This window comes from Cydia strobilella, chromosome Z (genome assembly GCF_947568885.1).
Source record: "Cydia strobilella chromosome Z, ilCydStro3.1, whole genome shotgun sequence".
NCBI lineage: Eukaryota > Metazoa > Arthropoda > Insecta > Lepidoptera > Tortricidae > Cydia > Cydia strobilella.
Genome location: NC_086068.1, coordinates 6,648,671 through 6,675,027, shown reverse-complemented (window position 1 = coordinate 6,675,027; position 26,357 = coordinate 6,648,671). Strand labels below are relative to the sequence as shown.

Below are 26,357 nucleotides of genomic sequence, written 5' to 3'. Positions count from 1 at the left end.
CTAAATTATTGGTTTTTACAGTAAAATTGTACCAATAATTGCTGGCTTAATAGCTACAGGCCTTTATATGTACGTAGCCGCAAATATTCGTTACAAAGTTGGTGCATTTTCTTTCAGTTCTTCGTTCCTTATGAAACAATGTTCACGTGATGCCACTCATTTAGATACTTCAAAACCAAGAAGTCAGGATACAATTAAAACATCACATCACTTTTTCGTTGCCTTCCCCAAAATAACAACCATTCAGAACACTTCAACTGAACTAAATTAGTTAATCAGATTTTTAATTGAAACAGGAAAGTCATATTTTAAATAGACGGTAATTGACAGGCTTAAATTAAATCCACCAACGACGAATTGACTTGTGAGGCACTAACAAGAATCAACTGTGGTAAATTTTCCCTAAAACTTACCAAATATAGATATAACTCCGTAATAGATGGATACAGTCTAAGGAAAAAACGTGCCTCAAAAATCACGAAAATTTGATTCTCGATCAGATGGCGCCACTACCTTTGGCCTACTCTCGTATAGAGGGCGTTGACAGTTTCGTTTGTTTTTTCACAATTTTAACGGTGAAAGAACATGGGTCAAAATCATATAAAAATAATTAATGCAAATAAAAAAAATCATTTATCCCTATTTAAATAAATTTTATCGTATTTTTTAAATCTTCATTTTCAGTTTTAAAGTGTGTCGATAGATGGCAGTGAATTTACTGTGGCTACAAAATTTACTATGACAGTACCGCTCTATCCTATGACATCCTCTTTTAACTTACAGATAATGTTACCCCATGCAGTGTCGCTAACGTAACCCTATTATTTTGTTTTGGTCTAATAATAATTCCAAGATTTACTTCAGTTCTCATAAAATAACCATGTACTGGAGCGCTTTGTCATGCATTTTCGCGTAATGTTAATTACCTGATAATTTTGGTTGTTATTTACTACAATATGGTAAGACCCATAAATGTATTTTTATAGCACCGGCGGGACGCAGTCTGTTTGACGTCGCTAACCTGTTAGCAGGCGGCGGTCGCGTACTGTCATAAAAATATGTTATTCTATTTTCAACTTTCTGGAAACAAGGTCCTAAAAACTTAATATCGTGGGTCGTTTTATTCTGACGACCTAGAAAAAGGATAAGTATGTAATTGGTTTTACAAAATCAATCAGACTCCAAAACAGTCGATAATGGAGGGTGAACTTACCACAGTTGATAGTAAAGAAGGGTCATCGACCTCACAGGATGGCCAGGCCCCCGAAAGTACCCATGTCTACGTCCCTACATTCCTATACAAGTATACACTATGGTGCTGGTAACTTTCCCTTCAATGGCCTATGCCTTCACAACACACATTTTACTCCGGTAACGTATTTTGATCCAAATAATCATAACATTTAAGGTAAATTTACCAAAATGATGAAGTCGAAAACATGGTGACGGTATTTTACCACAATTTTTTTTTGGGTTCTGTATATTACTCAAATACGTGGACCAATTACTTACTATAAATTACATCCGTCACCAACACCGAATTATTATGTTATACTCTTTTCTTCGATTAGACATGTGACTCGAAACATTGTTACAACAAAAATTGTGGTTGGTCATGGTGCGTATTTAAGAAAATCAGGAAATGTGTGTTCCTTTTATCCTGTGAGGTCGACGCGCGGGTGAACTACTCTACGGACTACGGGATTATCAAGATTGCGTCATTTCGACTGCGGTGCGCAACATTTTAGTGCCTACATTATTATTGCTTTTCGAATACCCTCTTCGCGAGCCGCGCTCGCCTCATAGCCTAATTATCTCTAGCTTATTCTACATCACCGAGGACACAACCCTTGGAAAAGCTGTGAAACGCGGTGTTCAGTCAATTGAAAACATACTTGCGCCTCTGTACCGTTAGGCACTGTATATAGCCGTCCTTTCAAGTGCAAAAACACTAGTTATGCAGTTGACAGAGCAGTGCGCGTTTTGTATTACGTTTATAAGGGTTGTGTCATCGTTGTTCTACGGTTACTTTATTGCCAGTTACTTTAACATTTCTAATAATGCACGCTCAAACTAAAGGCATGCTGTCTGTTTGGCGCGGCCCTGCCTGCCGCCACAGTCGGGGTTACCACCCGCTTATCGTAGATAATAAAGAATTTTATTTTGGAAGGCTCATGACACGCTTAATGCCGTGTTAGATTAAACTATGCTAGCAATCTTGACTACTGATCCTTAATTAAGGCTGTTAGGTGCCTGTTTATTTATTAGACTATTTCTGTTGGTGGTAACCCTAGCCATACGCACTGCGCACGTCGCGCCGCCGACACGCGCTCCAGCCCATTGACGTTTATTCCCAACAGCGAAGTTCACAACATAAATAAATAGACGTGAAAACTATTTCCAATCACAACTGTCTCAATAATATTTAAGATAATACTCGTAATACATAATATATTATTAAAAGCCAAATGGAACCGATTTAATATTTTGTTTTCAATAAGTCATAAATATTATGAATATAGGGTACGGGAGGCTAAACTCATTAAATGTGTACTCGTATATGCGATGTACATAGGTAGCTACATATACCTAGTAGGTAAAATATAGTTAGGCAAGTACTGCTTCATATACGCGTATAAATACATTATGGCAACACTAATTGTCTGATTCGTCTGATAGACACGCAGTCGGGCGCAGTGATTAATTTACCTTTAGCTTGTTCATTATTTAGATTTACGCCAATCATGGCCAAATTGGTTTAACAGATTGAGTTTGGCAAATTTATTTGCTAATTACAGTTCACGCTACAACAATAGAAGGTCGGCAACTAATTATGAAGCTTAAAATATGTATTTATAATATCAAGCGCCGCCGTTCACTGAAATGAAAAATTGTATATTTAAGGAAAGTGATTGGTCAATATAATAAGCCATTCAAAGCTTTTTTTGTCCTTAATGAAGTGTTAGATCGGTCGGTATGTTAATTTGCACGCTCTGTTGGTTACAACGCATCATGGGGACATCGTTACTCGAATGAGTAGTTAAAGGTCAGGGATACTCGGAGCGTTTCCCCCTGAAGGGGCGATTGTCGGGGAGCGGTGGAGCGGCGCGACGCATCGCCGCTAAGGCACTGCCGCGGCCGGGCGCGGCACGTGAGCGCCTTCGGACGGAAAGTTTTGGCAAGTTTCATACCGAGGGACAACCGGACGAACTATCAGAGGCGAGTACACCTCAGTGTCGGTTCATATCTGATCCTGTGAACTCGGCTCTGACAGTCCCCGGGACCCGAGACGGAGACGTTTTCCTTGCTCCGTCGACTCCTCGGCTAACTTACACCCTATCTCTAACCTACGTAGCGGTTGTAAAAATCACCTACAAAAGATATTAGTTTCATTCATATTTCAATACTATGTATATAAGGGTATATTTATCGACGAGTACATACATATAGGTAAATGCTTAACGTATCGGGACGTCTGACGCTACGGCCTACTGCCGCGGGGCGGCCTACGGGGTCGTACGTTATTCGTTGTTTGCGAAACGTTGCTCGAGTGTCGCGGCGACGGCGTCGCCTCACCGCGCCTCCTCGACGCGGCCCCACACTCGCCACCTACACACTCATTCACTCGTACTAAGTAAATCAAAATACGATTAAACTATCTTCAGCTATCGGGACGATCCACAAAATATTGCTTTTATATTGCTCGTGTTTACGTTGCAGCACAACCAAAATTCTTATTTAATACACGGGTGCCGAGTTCCGGAGGCCACAGATCACGAGCGGGTCGCCGAACGCTCGCTCCTAGTTTAAAATTTGTAAATTTATGTTAAGCTATTATCTAAATTCATATTAATACTTTACGTTTAGTTGTAAACCATACGGCGGTTACGGTCCCTAGTTGCGTGTGCGCGTGCGCTAGCCCGACTCGGCGGGCTCGGGCTGCGGGGAATCGTCGTCGCGCACGCACGCCGACTCCTGGTGCTTGTTGAGGTAGCTCTTCAGTGCAAACGTCTTGTGGCAGCGCGAGCACTCGAAGTTCTTATCGGACGAGTGCGTCTGCATGTGAGCGCGGAGGTTGGAGCGGTCTGCGAACGCCTTGCCGCAGTGCGCGCAGCCGTACGGCTTCTCGCCCGTGTGCGAGCGCAGGTGCCCCTGCAGCAGCCACGGCCGCGAGAATAGCTTTCCGCACACGCCACATACGTGCGATAGCTGGTGCGTTAGCACGTGCATCGCCAGCGCCGGCATGGAAACGTAAGCTTTGCCGCACTCGCCGCAGCGCTTCGCCGATACCGAGTCAAGACTGCGGTGTGTCTGCTTGTGTCTCGACAGGTTCGAGGAAGTCGCGTACCGTTTTCCGCACTCACTGCAGGTGTACTTAGACTTCGGTTCGGGTTGCGGTGGCACTTCGACGGGCGAATTTACATAGTTTCGTCGTTTTGATCGACCGTCGCTGACAAAAAACGCGTCGTAGGTGTACGCGACGGTTTCTCGTGGTCTTTCGGGACTCTGTTCCTCAGCTACGGACTCAGGAGGCGGCGGCGGTGGTGGTGGCGGCGGCTCGGGGGGTGCGGGGTCGACCCGAGGTGGGGTGGTGAGGAATACCGCGTGTTGGCTGAGGTCGAGGATGGCGTGGGCCGCGTTGAGGTCTTCTTCCGCGCGATGGAGATGTGCGGCGCGGTTCTCGAGGCAGTAGGGGCGGTAGATGTCCTTCTTTTTGGGCGGGAGAGAGAGTAGAGCGCCCGTGCTCGTGTAGCACATGGAGATGGACTTGCCGCTCGCCGGTGGCGGAGGAGGAGAAGAAGACTGAAGCTGCACGTGGAGGAAGGGCTCGGGGGAGGCGGACAGTTGCAGAAGGGCGTAGGAGAGCGGCGGGGAGGCGTCGGCCGTGGCGCTCACCTCGCTCGGCAGCCGGGCGGTGAACTGCGAGGAAGGCTGCTCCTCGGTGTAGCCTGTCGACAAACGATACTATTTAAATTCATACTTCCTTGAAGTTTTGTGAAATGTTTAAGGGCAGTTAGCAATACGGAATATTCAAGCTTCGTCAAATGTTATTAAATATACCTAACTCCATACCTACATACGGTAAAAGTAAATTAAGTAAAAAATACAGAGCCTAACCAATAGCGTGATGACGACCTACACGTAATACGTACTTATTTGGGCCCCAAACAAGCTAGGTTTGATTTTTTGTTAGCTCGACAGAATTAAAATTAAAGTAGCACATTTTGATACCCAGTTGTCTAGAGGCTAAGAGAGCAGTTTTAGACAACGTTAATACAAATAAAAAAAATAGAAGCATAAAGAAGAAAAATATTGAATGTATAAAAATGGATTAAATTATTTCACGATTTAACATATTTAGTTAATATTGTCTTCGGTTACCGCGATAGTTACTCATATTTAATATATTTCATATTTATTTATTTATATATATATTATTTAGTTAACTTAGAATAGATAGAATAAACTGAGAACAATTAACAAAAATAAGTACAAATGACAGTGAATAGAAATCAGCATGGTAAAAATTTAAATAAATAACTTTAACTTGGACAAAAAATATAATTTACTGGTATATAGCACGGTTGCCATGGTTATTTGGTGAAATATTCATCCGTAAAAGTGCTAACTTTATTTAATTCTAAATACTACTGTCGTATTTGGCGGGTGGCTATTAACCGCGACAGTTCGAAAAGCTATTCAATTGTTAATTGTATTCTTGCGCAATAAAATACAAGTTCAAAGTTCAAACTAATTTTCAAAGTACGCACCGTAAGTAAGTACCGTTTAGAGCAGAAGATCAGAATAACTCACCGGATCACCGCCTCAATGGGTTTCATTCCCATCTCTTAACAAACCGGGTAACAGACACGGATAGTATTAACTAAGCCAAGTAAAAATCGTTCATATTTAGAAAACGCCGACCGAAACTTAAATATTGTAATGAAATAACCTCTTGACTTTTCTTCGCATCGTCATCCAAATACATTAATTTATTATTGGCGTTTGTGAATAAACGATCTTGGATAGAAAACGCCAATTGAAATTTATTTAATGTATAATAATAATAATAATAATAATAATATTATAGGGACATTCTTACACAAATTGGCTAAGTCCCACGGTAAGCTCAAGAAGGCTTGTGTTGTGGGTACTCAGACAACGATATATATAATACTAATACAAATACTTAAATACATAGAAAACATCCATGACTCAGGAACAAATATCTGTGCTTATCACACAAATAAATGCCCTTACCGGGATTCGAACCCAGGACCATCGGCTTCACAGGCAGGGTCACTACCCACTAGGCCAGACCGGTCGTCAAATGTATGGAAATAGTCACATGAATTTTCGTGGGATCTACATGTCTTCCCACAACATTTTTTCTATTCGTTTGCCGTTTGTCGATGTACGATAGTCATCATCGCTAGGCTCCCAGGAGACCTCAAGTTTAGGAGGTGTCAAGTTCTTTGAGTTGACCGTGCACAATTGAACATAGCCCGCGTCCGCGCTACAGGTTACAGGATTGCTACAAGTGACGGCAACCTGTGGCGCGACCTGTGGCCGATCTTAAGGACACACCCAGACCATTAAGCTTTACCTGTCTGAGGAGGTTTTTTCAACCAGAAACGTCACTTTTGACATTGACAGTTTATATCCATCATACTGATATTATAAATGCGAAAGTGTATCTGTCTGTTAACTCTTCACGCTTAAACCGCTGAACCGATTTAGTTGAAATTTGGTATGGAGATAGTTTAAGACCCGGGAAAGGACAGGATAGTTTTTATTAATCATCATTATCATTCCACGCAGACGAAGTCGCGGGAAACAGCTAGTAGTTAATAAATGCAGATTAAATTCATACCCTGTTATTACAATGATAATGCGCCTCTAGGACTCTTTACGCCATAAGATAAGTACAGGACGGGACTTCTGACTGTACCTATTTTTATAGCTTTCATATTTCTTTTGACACCATATATACCTTGGCTATGGCTACATTTAGATGCTTCTAGCTAGTTTGTGACAGACATTCCATTTCTAGCTAGCATAATAAAGAAAACAGACTATTAATAATATTATTATAGTCTTCACGACGGCAGTTTCAGGGGCCCATCTAGTCAGCGGCAAGTCACCACCTGCCTCGATAACGTGTTTTAACATTGTTATGGCAGGTGTCCGGACTTCTTTATAATAGCCCAGTCTCATTGTCCACCCAAACTTCAATCCATAGACCGGTATACTGTTCACTTTTTCTACGATAGTCCCAATGCATGCTGCGACCGGTTCATGGGTGTCTATTGTTGCGCCTGTGAACGGGTTCCAGCAGGCGTTCTACATGACATTAAAGCTCTCCAAGGGGCCTCTACGTGTTGGATCTATATCCCCACGCAAGCCTATCAAAAGACCGGGATGCATAGGCCCGTGATATCCAAGGAGATACAAATATTAATAATATATCTATCCACTTTATATATACAATAAGTTTAAATTAATAAACATGCAACAATAACTGCAGATTAGGAGACCACCACCACTGACACCACTAACCTTGTCAGGGCAACCCCCAATCTAAGAGCGTTTGCACATTGCAGGTTTTTCGCAATTCCCATGTCATTTCCGGTGCAGCAGCGATACCACAGAATAAATAATAGTACTACCGTACAGAAAGGAAACTTCCTACAAAACCGAAGTTTGACAGCGGTTCAGGGACGAATCATACTGTCCGTCTGCGCCTTGTCGTTTAAACTGGAGACTGGACTGTCGCTACACAGAGAGCACAGCGCTGACTGCGACACACCATATTCTAGGGTCCTAAGCAGCTGTATCCGATTGCATCGGACACCAACGGTTTTCATCACAAGTCGTTTAGCCCTGCGACTAAAACGCCCAATGCGAAAGGCCCCTAAGTATCCTCCTACAAATAATCTTACTCTATAACTGCGCATATAAGTATATCAAGCCCTACTCCGCAATAATAATACGTTTCCCCTAAGTATTTGATCAGGGCTCCTCTGAGACTTGATTGTAAAGATAACTACCAGACTAGTTTCATTGTTGGAGTACAGATATTTCATGGAAGGTTTATTCGAAGTATTAACACGTGTATTTTTTATAATGAGGATTTTTTATGCCACTAAGCATTTTGGACGTTACGTGAAAAGCACAGCGTGAAAACAGGGTGTTCGGTGCCTCGTTTGCCAAAAAAAATTTGTTGTTTTATTTGACGGCTATTGATTGTATTAGACAAAAACAAGGAATGCATTATTTTTTACCGTATTTATAACGATATTATTTACTTAGTACGTTTCCGGGACTTTAATCCTGAAAAAAAAACGCAAGGGAGTCTCCACTTTATGACCTTGTTCTAACAAGTTTAGGTATTTATACTCTGCCTATTCCGATTACTAGATATAACTCAAACGAAACAAAAAAGAACGTTGTTAATCGAACGAGCGAGCGAAGCGAAGTGAAGTTCTTACATTCAGCTTGGAACACACGGCCGGCTAGGGGCACGTCCCGGAATTTCGATCTTTTTAAGCTGAACTATCAGAGGTTGGCGGCAAGATGCAGTGCGTGACCCATATGGCTTATGACCGCATACTATGGAGATGGAGACGGAGCATACATGGTCGCGATCCTCAGCAATGAGAGACCGAGGAAGAAGAAGAAGATCAGAGGATAGTTTGATGGACAATAACTTAAGTAAATTTGTTCTAATGAAATTAGGTAAACGGAGGGCATTATATTTTAGTCATTAAATTTTGATCAGGCTGGATCAAGGGGTTATAGAGCCAGAAGAGCCTAGAAGGCCAAAAAGCTATTTGTAATAGGTCTTGCTGTTCTGGTCATATTATTAGCAAGAAAATATGGTCGAATTTGGTATCTGCATATCCTCCACAGACTAAGTACTGTCCGCGCGCCAATTCCGTGCATTCGGAGGTCGAGGAAGTGGGAGGGTGTGCGCCGCGAACCAGTGGTGGCAACGATAAGAATGCAAGTTTATCGATTTTTAATACGTATTCTAGTTTTAATGTATTTGTCTACAGGGCAATAATTGCCTGACAATAAATATATTATTTTCATTTATTTTCACTTCATTATACAAATTATACAGAAGTCCCTAGTTGATCTTTGTTTTCATAATTATGTACCTATTTAACTTGCGCGCGGCAACAATATAAGTTGCATATTATCGATAACGTAATATCGACAAAATCACACCACTCGGTCATGACGCCCAAAATTCCTAACATTTCTCATCCGTGCACGGAATTCGCGCGCGGACAGTAGCTATTCAATTGATATTTTTGGTGAACCGCGAGTTCTCAGTTCGGGACGAACTACTAGTTGATACTTAATTACGATAGGACTTGTGGACCATATGCTTAATTACGTATAGGACTTGTGGATAGTGGATACTACAATTACTTAGTATTGAACTATAGTTGGGTGGTTTTGTGGTTGTCTGAGCTTGGGTAAACCAGTAAGACGGATATCACACCGATGCAGTTTCCGCATGGTTGCCGCAGTGCGAATGTGACATCGCTGAAGATGTTTTGGTTTCATTGCACCTTAATTTCGTTTCACCCATTTACCAAAATGCCTAGATTTCGAAACGAAAAAGTGTGAAAATATGTAATGGGTTAAATGCATGCCTATTTTTTTCGCATTCTCAAAATACGCTACCGGTATTCAACGCAAGTAATGTGTCTTCTGCCATATTTTTCCATAGACTACAACGGAAGCGTGTTGCATTACGCAGGTGTAGTTCGGCCTTTACTTACCTACATATCTCCCGGGCTTGGTACACGGCTGAAATAACACCCCGGAAATCCAGGGATATTTTTTCTGTGCAAGTATGTTGAGTGAACATTTTAATTAACGTAAAATAACTAGTAGTTCGCCCCGAACTGAGAATTCGCGGTTGGCCAAAAACTATAATAGATAGAGCGATTGAATTTGTTGCACCTACTTAGTCGGCAATTGATCGAAAATCGCGTGCGATTCATTGCAAGGTTTGTGGAGCCCTTAACTGATAGATTTAAGCCACCATAGAGATTAAAATAAACTGTGTCTATGGTAAGCCGTAATGTTTCTTGTCAAATGTCAAATATCTATATTATGATGATCTTGCATTATGGATGGTATAGAAAGGATGCACATCTCTTATGGCAGAATTGTTGCAAAAGTGACCGCTTTCAACTTTAAATAATAGTTCCTAATCTCTCCGGTGGCGCTAGTTAGGCTCTGGGACATAAGCCATATAAGGCAACAAATAACCCGACCAAATTACGTAGGTTGTTTTTGGTAGTATTTCGGTGTATGGTGGCGCCGCCTAATTACTGTTTTTTGATGGACACTTTTCATACATAGAGATTTGGCTCCTTTATACAGTCTCCATGTCTTGCATATTAGTTTAAAATGTTACCTAAATATAAAAACAATAATATAAATGTGTAAGCCGAGCACTTTCATTTGATACCAAACTCGACCATACTTTCTTGCAAATAAGATGACATGAATAGCAAGACGCCTCACAAATAGCATTTTAGCGTTCCAAGCTCTTCTACCTCAATAACCCCTTAATCGAGCCTGCTCATAATTTAATGACTAAAATATCAACTACACGTCTACCCAATTTCATTAAAATTAGAACAAACTTACTTGTTATTGTCCATCAAACTATCCTCTGATAGTTCAGCTTAAAAACATCGAAATGCCGGGACGTGTTCCTAGCCAGCCGGGTGTTCTAATTTGAATGTAAGAACTTCACTTCGCTTCGCTCGCTCGTTCGATTTAAATTCATGACTGCCCGACGCGATAATGTTTCGAATATTTTTTCACCAGCACATGAATTCAAATCTGATTATTTACACTCGTGGAAGCGCGAGTGCTCAATAGGATAATGAGGATTGCCTTTTTTTATACGTTTTTTTTTATAGAGAGTGAGAGAGAGGCATTTCGGTATATTTTTGTAAAAAAAAAACTACAAGAACGATTTCTATATTGAATTGAATTGTACATTTGTTATCGTAAAAACCCAACTCAAAACGCGTATTTCCTAGTTATAACTAATTAGTATTCTATATCGCCTCAGTGAAAAACCGCTCACTAGTTAAAACTATTTTACCGTAATAGTAAATAAGTATTTTCGCTCATGTCATCTCAGATATGGATATATTTAGTATCAATGCATCCAGTATAATGTTACACAAATTTAAGAGATGACAAGCGCAAAGATGGTGGGGGTAGTATCTGTGACGTTATAAAGTCGGTGGTACAAAGAAAATTTGTTTTTTCCTTTAAAGTTACCAATGGGGTGTCCAATAAAAGGACTTTGTGAGTAGATTACAAATATATAACATACTATAACATTTCCACTACTTGGGCGTTTAAAAAATTTTTTTTTGGCATTTTCAAAAAAAATTTTTGACCAAAGGACTGGGTAAACTAGTTTTACTAAAAAAAACCAGTTAAAACGGAAAACTAGTTTTAACCAGTGAAATTAAAACGAGTTTTTTTGTCTATTAAACGCCAGTTTAATCTAAAACGGTCTGGATTAGTTTAAAATGACATCCCTAAAATAGCCTTTTGGCTATTTTGTACCTGTATTATAAAGAATTTCGCCTCACAAGCGCTTTTATTTCCACACATATCTCGGTCTCTCAGTTCTATTGTAAGGAAGCGCCATTGTACCTTCGTAGCTCAGGAAGTGGCCGCGGCTTCGCCTTGACATACATCAGATTGTTAACAGACGGCTCGAGAAATGTCTCCAAGAATGCAACGAATAACTACCAACGTATATCTAATGCGAACAGTGCACTGCAACCAAAATGTGTGACCAAGAAGTCAAAGTACATAATTGCAACGTTTTGTTAACGAAATTAACGACATCATTTGATCTCAACGTGACACACAATAGAGTCCGTCAAAGCCACTGATGTACACTTAGAGGATATAACCAAACGGAGACGCCTTGTCTGTAATTTTCTGTACAAAAAAGTTCATGAGATACAGCCTGGTGACAGACAGCGAAACGGAACAAAAATATGATATGGTAGTAATTTTATACAAATTGAATCTACATTGAATCTAATTTGCATGTTCAGACTCATTCCGTTATGCTTTAAAATAGGAAACTCACAGTCAATTTTAAATTTCATAACAATTTATCTTGATTGCTTTTTTCCGTGCGTGATTGGTCGAGTATGCGAAATTATATATGTTATACATATTATGAGCTTGTATATGTTTTTGTGAACGAGTAAAGTCAAATTAAGACCAGACTTTTAAAGTTTAAACTTTGAAAGTTTCTGGTCATGCGATTCATATAGAAAATATCTTAACCGCTCCGGGCCGGACAACTCGACGTAAATTTTAAAACGTTTACGTCTGTTTGCGAATGCCATCGAGATATGCCCATCGGACGCCCTCCGTCAAACTGAAACCTATTCGAGTCTGCAATGTATCAGCTCTATTACCAGACTGTTTTAATCATCGCAACGTTCCAAAACCACGAGGCCGGTTCTGTTAGAACAGTTTGATATAGTTTTCTTCTTATTTCGATACGACCTTGTGTCATCAGGCATCTCAGGCGAAGCAACTCATGCTAGCAGGTCTGGGCACCAATCAGCGTTATCGGCTCAGGGTGCGTAGCCAACGTGTTATCGCTCCGTAGTGAACCAAACGCAACTGTCACTGTCGCACTAAATAATATGGAAGTGATAGCGAGAGATGACTACGATACGCTACGGAGCGTTAACGATTGGCACGTTGGCAACGCGCCAAGGCCGATTGATGCAGCATAGCGCGATGCCTCAAGATCGTATAAAAAAAAGACTAGTAAAAAACAGAATCGCCCCCCGCCGATTCGGCAATAGCCAGAAAATCGATTTAACAACTTGTTGGTTCGCGGCGTGGATAAATCGAATGGTGCGCCTCGGCGGGTGCAGCATTCGATTAATTAAAGGCTGGGCGGACGCCGAACGAAGTTCGGGAGACTACATGCTGTACATAACGTGTACATCCTCGTACATAGCCTCTGAAGATGTTGAGGGTTTTTATAACCGTTATCGATAGTTAAATAAAAATCGGTTTAGTACTCGTATTTGGGGAGAAACTAACGTTTTACGATTATATCATTCGTATAATGCTGCGCCACCAGGTGTAACGACGTAACGTAACAGCAGAGAGTAAGATGTCAATCAATTATCGACTTCCTGTGATATTCTAATGTTTGTAAAAAACATGCTAAGGTAGGAAAATTACAAATTAAAAAAATAAATATGCCGCGCTAACCGCGAGTAAAAACACCCCATACAAAAAGCGCGGAGAAATAACGTTTTAAAAACCCGAATATTTATATTATACAAAATTATTATTATTATAATTATTATTTTATTTATATTATGTATATATATATATATGTGTTGTTGAACAAACATTTTAATTGTTTATTGTAAGTTAATTCAATGGGGTTGGCAACTTTAAATTTGCCATTGCCATTTCGTAGGCCATTTTATGTAAATGGCTATTTTATGTTTCATTGTAAACAACTAATTTACCTTTTCTATGGAGTTAAAAAAACGTTCTTGTCATTTACCTTTTTTTATGGAATTAAAATAACGTCTATTTTATTAGGAGGTTCTTTAGAAGAATCCTTACATGTATAGAAATTACTTCCAGAAGAGATCAATGCAAGTCTACAACAATAATTTGAAAGTTTTTGAACTCTCACTGCACGGTACAAGACCGAGTATTACTCAGCATTGGGTACCGTGCCGGCGTAATTATACAATGCAATTAATTGCCACTTTGAAATTTTAATGAACGCGCTGTTTCGGATAATCGTTGCTTCGAGCTCCCGTGGATAACGGCGAATCGACAGACAAGCCGTGTTACATTATGAGTTGCCAATTATACAGGTTGGCTATTCAGCTTGTTGCTTTTGTCTATAAGTAGACGAATAGGAAAGGATAAAATCAGAAGAGGATTATGAAGGGGTTCTTTTATATATCCTGTTTGCTGATTGTATCATTGTATCATGCTCAGCGCATATTTATTTATTATTTTAAACTTTAGGTACTTGGTGTTCGACCCGCAAAGTGAACGCGGCCTTTGGGGGCTAGAGTGAAAATCGTAATAATTATTAAGAGTCCCCAGCAAGCTCGGCCGAATTTCACCTTCCCATACAAATAGAATTTTGTTCTATTGTAATGAAACTTTGCACACACAATGACATGAGGTATATCTAATTATCTAGTCCTGTAATTAGTTTATACAGCTCCAATTTATAAAACAAACGAAATAGAGCAAAAACAAGTTTTGTATGAAAAACTTAAATTCGCTGTATTTTTTTAATTATGGTATTCGAAACTACTAGACTAGATTACTAGACTAGATTAGATTATTGATTAGACTTATTCTATGGTAAGTAGGTACAAAGTTGCAGAGCAATCTAGCTAGTCGTTTTAAAATGAAAGCGTAACTACGTTTGTATGGAGAACTGAGCTTGCTGGGGGACTCTTAAATGCGCCAATCGAAAAGTATCAGAATGTCAGAAGCGTACGAGAAGTCAGTAGATCATTTCCATACTTTCCATATGATACTTATCAGATATATTAGGATTATAAAATATTGTAAGGCCCATGGAACTAGAATTGTTTATCAGATATTTATTAGATTTATAATGTTTTCAAAAGACGAAATAAATATGAATCGACGCTATTTTTTGTCCATCTTTTCTTTGAACGCGCTCGCCCCCGCTTGCATGCCCGCTTGTAAAGCGTTGAGCAACGTACTTCCATACTCGGCAAGGCTCTTGGAAAGGTCGTCAACATTCTTCTTCTGTTCATTGGCTATTTTACCCACAGCCTCTTTAAACTTTTCGGCGGTTATTTCACTCTTGTTGGCGGCGTCTGCGAAATATGATCGTACTTTGTCCTCACTTTCTTTCGCTTTGTCGATGATTTGAGCTAAGAAAAAAACAATACCGGTCCTTTATTTATCTGCTATAATGTAGTAAATACGTGACAGGTCGTTAATACACTACAGGTTTAGAAATAACGTCGTTACAGGAGCGTTCATATTTTGCAACGAATTGCAGAGTAATTTCGAGGATTGACGCTGCAAGCATCAGCGGTGAGCCAATTTTCTCGGGGCTTGCTTCCTCAATACCACTTATCTAAATTCCTGTCACGATAGTACGATGAGAATCTGACAAAACAAGATTTTGTTTGCTTAAAAGTGTGACAAAATTCCAGAAGCGACCACCTGCATCTATATACCCGTCTAATTTGTGCAAGAAATAAAGATTTAAATCGAATAGATATCATATGTTCCTAAATACATTATGAGTAGCGTGTATAGGTAATGCATACTAAAATTATGTCTCTAAATGCAAATATGTACCCTCCGTATCTGTAAGGACTGTTAGAAGTAAGAGAGTAAGCTTATTTATGAAATCTAATTTATAAATATTTCAACTAAACTAAGCCCTAGAGCCTACACTAAAATATTACTTAAGTACATCTACCTACTTCTATATTTATTAGGTACTGTGAACTTACAATCCTGCAGCCATTTTACTATGCCATCTACGCTATTTTTTCCAGCTTTCTTAATTTGATCATAAGTTGCTTGCAAATCGCCTGTTAAGACATAAACAAAAGAATAGTTTTGTGCGGAAATAGCAGCGGTAAACGCATGAGATCAACGCAATGTGTTTGCCGAGTCTGCGTCTCGAAAACACGTCATTGTTTGTTGCGAAAAACACGGCAACTGCTTTATGCTAGAACGCTGCGTCAGTAACACGATTTGGGGTCTCCCCACACCTTGTATTTTAGATTTTTTATATTATTTCCACTCAGAATCACGAGCTCTTTGGATGCTTATACGAGAAAAAAAAGAGTCCCCAAAATTTCATAAAAAGTTGTATTGGAAAAGTAACCAAATAGAGCAAAAAAAAATGAGGACAAAATCTTAGTAAAAATGGAAAAAGCTCATATTTCTGAGTAGAAATACCTAATACGTTATAAAAATTCCCAATCCTAACACAAAACTTGGAGGTAAACCTTTAATCAGCAAAAAACGAAAGAGCGAAAGATGTGGCCGATCCGAGCCCCAAAGCTTTTCCCTTTCGGGTTTTGCCGATTCCGCGTCCATAGGACGCGTTTCACGCAATTAATAAGGAAACTCCTTACAGTGTCCTTACACGTACTATGAAAATAAAATATTTTTTTATGAAAAAAAAAATGAAAAATTTATTAATATTTTTTTATGTGCGTTTGACGCATTGCGTCTCAAGCTGCATCAAATTGTGTATTTTTTTTTCTGCAATGTTAATATCCAGTGCGAAAAATGAGGATTACGTTTGTATGGAGTCCCCTTTCCTCTTTATTTAAAACTATGCAGAGTTCAACGTGACGTAACTACCTACGAGCCGAATTGCATGACATGCACGCGCTTGTTTGTGGACCCTGCTAGAGTCTGTGCGGAAAGAGAAGAGTCGTGGAATGTAAGGGGAACCAAGGGCCTGACACTGATAGAGAAAGATAGTCTTATTGCGATTCTTATAAGAGGAAAGAGAAAATAGTGCCATGCTTTGTCCTTATCGCCGACCGGGTGGCATCATAGGTAGGAGGCGATGGCGAAATACCGAAATTTATAAGAGTGAAAGACAAAAAATTCCATGTTGCCCAAATTTTATACGAATATTCTTTCTCTTACCCCCGGTCGCTCGGTGGCGCGTCTATAACTACTTGTATATACTATGTCTATGAAGGGAACTCATATATTCTACTTCTTTTTCCGCATAGACTGTACACGTCATGTAGTCATATGACAGGCTGACTTGCTGCATTCGTATAAATAAGCCCTTTACAAGCTTGCAGAAAATGTATTTGACGGGCGTGTAAAGTCGTAGCCACATTCACGCGTTAATGTCTTAATAGTAAATAGCAATTATTATCGGAATTATTAGATTTCAACTTACTAACCCATAGTACTTCGTCCAAATATCAATGGGAGCAACTCGAGGAACTTGCGATTAAGTATATACTTACAAGCTATTATGCAGCTTTATTCTGAATAATAATTAATAAACGTTGTTACAAATTTCTCCAAAAATAGCTGAATAAAATTTTATACCGGATTTTACATTCTAGGTTGACATTCGTCACGTCAAAGCTATTCAAAGCCTTCGTTCGAAAATGGTTCGAAATAAGTTCCGAAACGTCTTTAGGAAACATCCAAAAAGTCCAAAACATATAGTTGGTCAAACCAAATTGGCAGTAAATAAGAACAAAAATAACTATACCCATCCTTTTCTTTTGGGTGCTAGTACTTAGTGTAAGACAAAGATAGTATGATTCTCTCTGTCTATGTTTGAAATGAGACAGTCCTTGGACAAACTATAAAACTACTCCGACACCGACATATAGGGCACAACACATGAATAGAGCCATTATACACTCTTCGATACTTGAAAATTATATATAAGATCACATATTGTAACCCCGACCAGAAATATACCTAGAGTTAGTCCAAGATAAGTCTGCAACGATTTTGATAACACACGCAGTGCAGGTGTTATTTTAAACGTCAAACTTCTATGAAATTATGACGTATGTAGACGTATGAATAACACTTGCACTGCGTATGCTAACAAAATCGTTGCAGACTTATCTTGGTCTATGATCATTGTCAAGAGGGCACTTTTATGTCTCATGTACATGGTGACAATTCAGTTTAGTATGAAACAATTAAATTCCGTAATATGGCGCGTGACGTGATCATATATTACTGGTCAGGCTTTGAAGCTATTATACCTACTTTACTCTTTGCTTAAAAGTCTAGAAACTGACAATGCTAAGTTTTATGCATACTACTCTTTGGTTTTATGGTCATTGTATTGTTTAGTCCACAGGTTTATTCAGTGTTAAGCCCATGGAGACTAAGCCTTATTACGAACCATCAAAACAAGGTTATAATTTTTCTAGATTTATTTCTGTTTAAGCAATTTAACAACTCGTCCCTATTTCATCCCCAAGGCGTCCAGTGCTTTACTAGCGCCCGCTTGGACCGCGGCCCCCAACGCACCCATATACTGCTCCAAGTTTTTCGTTAGATCTTCGACACTCTTCTTCTGATCCGAGGCTATTTTACCGACGACCTCTTTGAACTTATCGGCGGATATATCGTTCCTGTTAGATGTGTCAGCGAAATATGAACGGACTTTCTCCCCATTTTCTTTGGCTTTGTCGATTACTTTAGCTAAAATATATAGTGTCAGTCAAATTTTATTATTATAAAGGTTTTTAGGTCAGTTGACTATTAAGACAATTTTTTAAGGGATTGCAATTTAGTAGGTATGTTTCCAGTAGCCTTATTTTTTGTACAAAAAGTTAGGGTATATGGCTATATCCTCCTAGATTAAAGCGAGGTTTAGACTAGCAAGAACTTGCATGCAATTCTCATTACATTGCGGTATCTGATAAACATTTTGAATGCAGTTAACCTTAGTAGTCAGCAACGTAACGTAAATTGCAGGCCAGTTCTTGCTAGTCTAAACCTCGCTTAAGATGATTTAATACAAACCGACCCACACATAGACATACTAGACATAGACTTATATTGACCGGGATATAGACCGTGATTACCTTTTGTTTTAAGTCTAGTGAAACTAACCGTGAATCATTCAAAACTCTAATACTAGACATAGTATACAATTAGTTATAGACGCGCCACCAAACGACTTATAAATAAATAAATAAAAAATAAAAATGATTTATTCAGTAACATAATAACTTAACAATATGCAGGTTGGTGTCTCTTTTTAAGTATACAAAATACTTGTGTTAAGATACGCCGCTCTTCCTTACTGGTTTGCTAAGTAACAATATCAAAACAACAGTTAAAACAAACAAAACAACACTAATAATTAAAATTAACTTGGGGTAACAGAAAGAATATTCATATAAAATGTATACTACGCAATTTATCTGGTTTGCATGTCCAATGTCTTTTGTCTTTCACTCTTATAAATTTAGATATTTCGCCATAGCCTCCTTGCTATGATGCCCACATGATGCCATAACCCAACCATGAAAAATGCCCGGTTGGTGATAAAAACCAAAAATAGATATCTCCGTAATAGATGGATACAGTCTAATGAAAAAACGTGCCTCGAAAATCAAGAAAATTTGATTCTTGATCAGATGGCGCCACTACCTTTGGCCTACTCTCGTATAGCGTTGACGGTTTCGTTTGTTATTTAACAATTTTGACGCATATCAGTGAAAGAACATGGGTCAAAATAATATAAAAATAATTAATGCAAATATTGCGAATAAAAAAATTCATTTATCCAAATATAAATACATTTTTTGAGATTTTTATTTTTAGTTTTAATCGTGTGTCGATAGATGACAGTGAATTTACTGTGGCTTCAAAATTTACTATAACAGTACCGCTCTATCCTATTATATTCTCTCTGTAAAGACAAAACATGGCACTATTTTCTCTTTCCTCTTATAGAAATCGGCATAAGACTATCTTTCTCTATCAAAGAGTGTCAGGCCCTTGGACCCACACCATACCTACACGAAACTATTAGAAAATTCGAGTTCCCGCACAATGTTCTCATGCTGCTAAGTGTTTCAGTGCAGCGTTGCACAGAAATGCACCAAGACAGCCTTTCGGCCCCGTTCCAAGCTTTCACTTTGAAAGCACCTAAGAGCTATATGAAGTGCCAGTCAATAACGGTTTGATGTTTTTTGCATAACATGCTTTTTGAGTTGTGTGAGGAAATGCTGACAAACATACAGCTGTCGTTTGTGTATGTTTCGAATGCTGTTTGGTGAGCAAAAGGGTATTTGACTACTAGTCAAATCAGTTTCCTTTTTTGAACTGTCAAAACGTTTTTGCTACTATAGGATTTATATAAAACACTAGCATGTGACGTCACAATCAAATTACCTACTCTTTATAGTTTTAAGCGGGTTTTAAAATAAAAATAGTGTCTGAGAATTACTGCTGTCTACGTTTCTCTATTAATCTTCTGGTGCTTTATTTCATGCATGGTGTAAAATAATTTATTTTAAATACCCTAATAGTGAGCTAGTTGAACAGGAAGTCGATTCTAATTTAACAATTTGTCATGGTTTTGGCTTGAGCGATCTTCAAGGTCATGTCAAAATAATATAAAAACAGTAACAAGTTTTAAAATTATAATCGGGCTCCAGTTCTCATTTGCTACGACGTAGCACGCTGGAGCGCGTAGCATATTTAACAGTGGAAACAACCATTAGAAAATAGTTTGAATTTAAAAGTTACTCTGCGCTGCCCTTGCGCTGCCAAATAATAAGTCCAGATAGCATTAAACCCTATCTTGAACGGACTTGACATCAGCCAGTCATCAATAAACAAAGGTTTAGGCAGTCAGACGCCAATGAGCTTTTAATTTTAAAGTATAAGTAGCATTTGAAACATCGCTGTTGAAGGAGGTGGCAAGAACAAGCCCCAACTTGCCGATAACTTTCGAAGAGTTAAGCCCACTGTGAATAATTAACTTTGGGGAGATATTCTCGCTTCTTATCGAGTTGGGAATTTCCTAAAGCGCAATCGATTTTAGCGTTCGCTGAACTATTGAGGCGGCGAAGGGAATAACACAAACTCATTATTGTTATTATATAACACAAAGTAAAACTTCTTGAAACCGTTGAGGTAATATGTATACACTAGAGGCGGCCTCTCGAAGAAAATGTTTCCGCACCTCAATGAAGTGCATGCACTTTATTGCGTTTAGTACGTCACCGAGTACTGGCGAGAAGCCACACATCCAACGGATTTTTTTTTTATTAAAAATGAAAAATGCCTGTGCGTAATGCAAATTTATACTAATAATATCTATAAACCGAATAAAAGCAATATAATAACATTCCACTGCAAAAAACTGTTTTTAAGCTCATTTAGATTTTTTTGAAATTTCACTTAATTTCCACATAATTTGACTATAATGTGTAGTTTGTAAAGTTAGGGCTTGTAGTTAGAAACTTGGCTGTACAAGAGATATGATAATTTTTTGACAATGCGAGCCTTATGGTTTCGTCTTGGCAACATTTTACATGAAAATGTTTTTGGTGGGATAATAATTTAAGTACCGACGAGTGTTTTAATGGTATGTTTTCGTTCGTGTTAAGATTTGTTCAGTCAACAAAATCACTACAAAGTTCTATGGCGGCTATCATTATTGCAAAACGCTTGAATAAATAATGTTTCAGTGGCTTTGATCCATGACAGTAACTGATTTACCTACTATAATAATCGAACAACAACCAGCTCGTGGCACTACTTGACTTCAGTGTCAATGTCAAGGTAGCCATTATTGGCTTGTGAATTCTAAATAAGTACAATTTATTTATAAGCTTACTAGCTTCTGTCCGCGATTTTTTATGCGAGGAATGATGATGTTGATGACGATGGATAAAAACTATCCTATGTCCTTCCTCGGGCCTCAAACTATCTCTATACCAAAAATTTCATCTAATTCAGTTCAGCTTAATATTAATAATTAGTTACTGAAGGTAGATTTAATGTTACATTTATGTAGTCATTGTACTTTTCTATTTTTAGAAGACCCCTATCCGTTTTGAAAGACCTTTCCAACGATACCCCACACTGTAGGGTTGAAGCGAAAAAAAAAATTTACACCCCCACTTTACGTGTAGGGGAGGTACCCTAAAAATTATTTTTAATGTACTATATAATTTATTGTTTTATATTATATCCATACCAAATTGCAGCTTTCTAGCACTAACGATCACGGAGCAAAGCCTCGGACGGACAGACAGACAGACAGGCGGACGGACATAGCGAAACTACAAGGGTTCTTAGTTGACTACGGAACCCTAAAAAACAGCTTCACAAATGTGAAATGCCATTCAATTATTATTTACGACCATATGACATGCACAGTCAACTCCTTTTGGAATTTTGAAGTCGGTTCTAAATGGAAAAAAAAAATGTTGACTAATCGTAAAACCAGCTCTTATTATAGTTATTTACAGTACATATGGTGCTACTTTCTCGCACTAGTGCGTAAAGAGCACTTTTCGTGCATATGTCGAAAGTTTAAAGGGCCATATGTACTGTAAAACGTTGTACGATATACGATATATATGCACGAAAAGTGCTCTTTTACGCTAGTGCGTAAAAGAGCACTTTGCGAGAAAGTAGCACCATATGTACTGTAAAAGTTATTAATGAATCGCTGCGTTACGATGAAAACATGATACTGTAATCAAAGAGGATATAATAGGATAGAGCGGTACTGTCATAGTAAATTTTGTAACCACAGAAAATTCACTGCCATCTATTGACACACTTTAAAACTAAAAATGAAGATTTGTAAAAATACGATAAAATGTATTTATATATGGATAAATGATTTTTTTATTTGCATAAATAATTTTTATATGATTTTGACCCGTGATATTTTACTGATATGCGTTAAATTGTTAAATAACAAACGAAACCGTCAACGCCCTCTATACGTGAGTAGGCCAAAGGTAGTGGCACCATCTGATCGAGAATCAAATTTTCTTGATTTTCGAGGCACGTTTTTTACTTAGACTGTATCCATCTATTACGGATATATATCTATCTTTGCTGTAATATAAACTTTAAGTATATGACATTTTATCTCTAAATATCGCGTCTCTATATTGTTAGTTTCATCTGATTTCTTATTTATGTGTATGTATATGTATCTTTATATGTTATTTTACTAATATATGTATGTATTATACCTATGTATTATTTATATTATTACTTGTATTTGTTTAGTTGTGTGAGTTGTGTAAAGTACCTATTTTGTTTTGTAATTACAACATGATGTTGCACCGCCTACAAGTTATCTGTTTTGCCCAAAGGTTGACTGGTAGAGAATGCCTTGTAGCATTAAGTCCGCCTTTTGTACGTTTAAATTTTCTTTTGTTCAATAAAGATTAAATCAATAAATGGATATGTTCTGGAATACACTATGTAACTAATTGTAAATCCTTCGTATTCCTTTTGAGCGTCTTGGGTTAAGGCAAATTATTGATCTAATGAAATTTTATTATTTAAAAATTAGCTATTCCTTGTTTTGACTATTATGCACGAATACATACGTTTTATAATAAAACTAGCGACCCGCCCCTGGTTCGCACGGGTTACACAAAACCTTAACAAATTATACACCTAAACCTTCCTCAAGAATCACTTTATTTATAGATAGGTGAAAACCGCATGCAAAACCCGTTCAGTCGTTTTTGAGTTTATCGTGAACATTATACACACAGACAAACGCGTCGGGGGACTTTATTTTATAAGGTGAAGTAAAACATAAGTAAGTACCTAAATAGTATATAAGCAACGATAGATATAACTAATGGATCGAAAATTAAGAAGATTTGATTCTCGATCAGAGGGCGCTACTAGCTTTGGCCTACTGTCATATAGATGGCGTTGACGGTTTCGTTTGTTATTTAACAATTTTAACGCATATCATTTAAAGAACATGGGTCAAAATCTCATTTATCCATATTTAAATACATTTTATCGTATTTTTATAAATCTTCATTTTGAGTTTTAAAGTGTGTCGACAGATGGCAGTGAATTTACTGTGGTTACAAAATTGACTATGACAGTACCGCTCTAGTATAAGTTACTCTATGATATAAGTAAGAGCTAAAGTCACGGAATATCTTAGTTTCTTTGCCACAAGGACGCTATGAAGGCTACAGTAAGAAAGAAACATCAAAGGATGTTCCTTCGATATTCTTATTTGTTATGACTTACCCATTGCTCCTTGGATGGAACGTTGGTCCGACTCAAAGGTTAAGTTCTCGGTTTGACCTTCGTTTTACGCTGTGTTTACTGTGAATATCGCTTTCGTGTATTTTATTTTAGTTTAACAGTGGCCAGAAGGAACACATTGCCGTAACCATTTAAAATAATATAGTTTATTTTTACTTTAAAGAATTTATTCCTAATTTATTTAGTTTAATAAAAGGGTATTTTTTAAGTACGACAATTAACAACAGTGACCAAAGTTTGTCAAAATTTAAATCAGAACCTAATATAAACACTTATTGCTTTTAATTGAGAGTATTTAAGTAGAATTGTTTATTATTTGTATATAACCTACCTATAAGCGATACATAAACTTGCTTTTGAGTTATTGCTTGTTTTTTATTTTTGGCAGCAAAATAAATTATTACCTAAGATATCTCTGTGTGACCCAATTAAGTAATAGTGTAAAATCATTTGGAATATATACCTTGCTAGCAAGTAATCGTGTAATTATTGATTTTCCTTATGATTAATTTGATTTAATTAAATGATTTGATTGAAGCACCCAGAGCCATTTTAGTTGCACTTAGCAGCATTAAGGATGACTCACGTTAGACCGGGCCGTGTCCGGGCCGGAGCTTCCGGAGCTTACTTTTCTATGACATGACAGGTGATCACGTGATGCCTTCCATAGAAAACGAAGCGCCGAATACAAAAAGTTGTATTCAGGATAAACAGTGGAGTGGATGGTATATCTTGAAATATACGCACACAATGTTACAATGAATATTTATGCAATCACATACTATTTTTAAATTGAATACTTCCAATACCACCTCACTACATATTGGTCGTTTTTCCCATTCATTCCGATTTTGGTCGCACTTTTGATATGTGAAATGCAATTTAGATCTGTGCTCCTATCAAATATAAGTTGCAATCGAGCGAATGAAATAGAACCAGAACAAGATGAAAAAAAGAAAGAAAGATGAGGAGGAGAGTACATTAGATGGTGTCAAAACAAGATAATAAGTTACATTAATTTCTCAGTTTGAATCAGAATCCCGAATTATATTTTCATAGCAGGTCGGATACATCGATTAGGCTTACACGTTAATAGCGTTTGTATGATAATATTAGCATCATTAAAGGTAACAGGGAGATAAGCGACCTGTGAAATTTATCGCAAATTATACCACGCACGAATTTGCGGTCGCGGCGAATTGCCGCTCGGCACCATTACAAACGCCACACTTACCATAAATATAGTATTTCAGCTTGTAGCTAGCGATAAACCGATCGTAAATTTAAAATTCATATGAGATATATGGAATAGCTAGCCGCGAAGGCTAAGTCCTGATGATTTATTCAAGACGTGCATGGCTTCACTACAAATGCTATGTTGCGTCAGCGTGGTCACTCAATTTCATGAAGTTAACAGGACTGAAACTTAAATTAAATATTTCTTAGTAGTGGGTTTCTTTCGACGCCCTCCCAAGGGAGCGTGTGAGGGGTCTTTACCGCATCTCTGCTGTGGAGACTGTCTCCATTCGCGCCCCATCTTCGTAGGGCGGTCTTCCATCGTCTTTTTGTGGATGACTGTGTAATCTGGTGAGGGCCAGCTTTATCGCTACCGGTCGTTCTCCACCCCGCGACCCCTAGCCTGGTGATACCGTTTGAGCGGGGCCAGGTTTCGGGGCCGCAGTGAAGGCGACCGGCAGCTTAGGCTAGCGTGTGCTTCGTGCCTGTGTTGGCGTCAAGTATTTCTTAGTGGAATTTACACGCCTAGCTGGTTTTTGGATGAAACATGAACATGTGAGTAAAAATGTACTGTAAAACCACCATACCATAGTCCAGTAGGTACTGCAACTACGGGCCACAAATAAGTTTAATACCTAATTATGTATCAATGACAATCTTCTCTTCGATGTTGTCTGGGGTTTTTCTTCCACTTATAAAACAATTTTGCCTCAGAACTGCACACCATATTGGAGTTAATTTTGAACCATACTAGGGAGCTTTCGGACTATAGTTCCGGTTTTACGGTAGTTAAAAAAAAAGTTAATGCGTAAAATCCTTTAATTCTAATAAAGTACGCTCTGCACTCGTTCCGACCTTCACAATATTATAATAATTTCATTTAAACCAGTTCAAGTCGCCGGTGCAGCTAGTAATAAAAACATAGAAATTAAATAGTACTATGAAAACGGATTATATCGCATATATTGAATTTATAATACATCCCGACGTTTCGAACCCTTTACAGCGTTCTTGGTTAACGGGTGATTTTATTTCATGTGTAACTATCGCGGTAACCGAAGACAATATTAAATTAAATAGTCTTAAGTTGGCTTAACAGCTTTTTAAAAGAGATACGTTAAACGTTATGAGCTTATGAACAAATGTGAACGTTAACTGTTCAATCCCATCAGCATTCATATAATGAAATCTTATAAAATAAATTATGCGCAACCAATCACAATAAAACACTAAAGAAACACTCATTTGAG

The 26,357-nt window shown here is 38.2% G+C and overlaps 2 protein-coding genes across 2 annotated transcripts in view; one reads left to right on the top strand and one right to left on the bottom strand.

Annotated features, from left to right (window-relative positions):
• LOC134754168 (JNK-interacting protein 3) overlaps positions 1-26,357 on the top strand; it is a 156,239-nt gene that overhangs the window by 59,745 nt on the left and 70,137 nt on the right. The gene's annotated exons all lie outside the window — the stretch shown is intronic.
• The window catches only part of LOC134754356 (transcriptional repressor scratch 2-like), a 47,827-nt gene continuing 24,087 nt past the window's right edge, over positions 2,618-26,357 (bottom strand). The window contains exon 2 of the mRNA XM_063690650.1: positions 2,618-4,949. Coding sequence (XP_063546720.1) covers positions 3,916-4,949 — 1,034 coding nt within the window. The 3' untranslated portion in view covers positions 2,618-3,915. The remainder of the gene's footprint in view (positions 4,950-26,357) is intronic.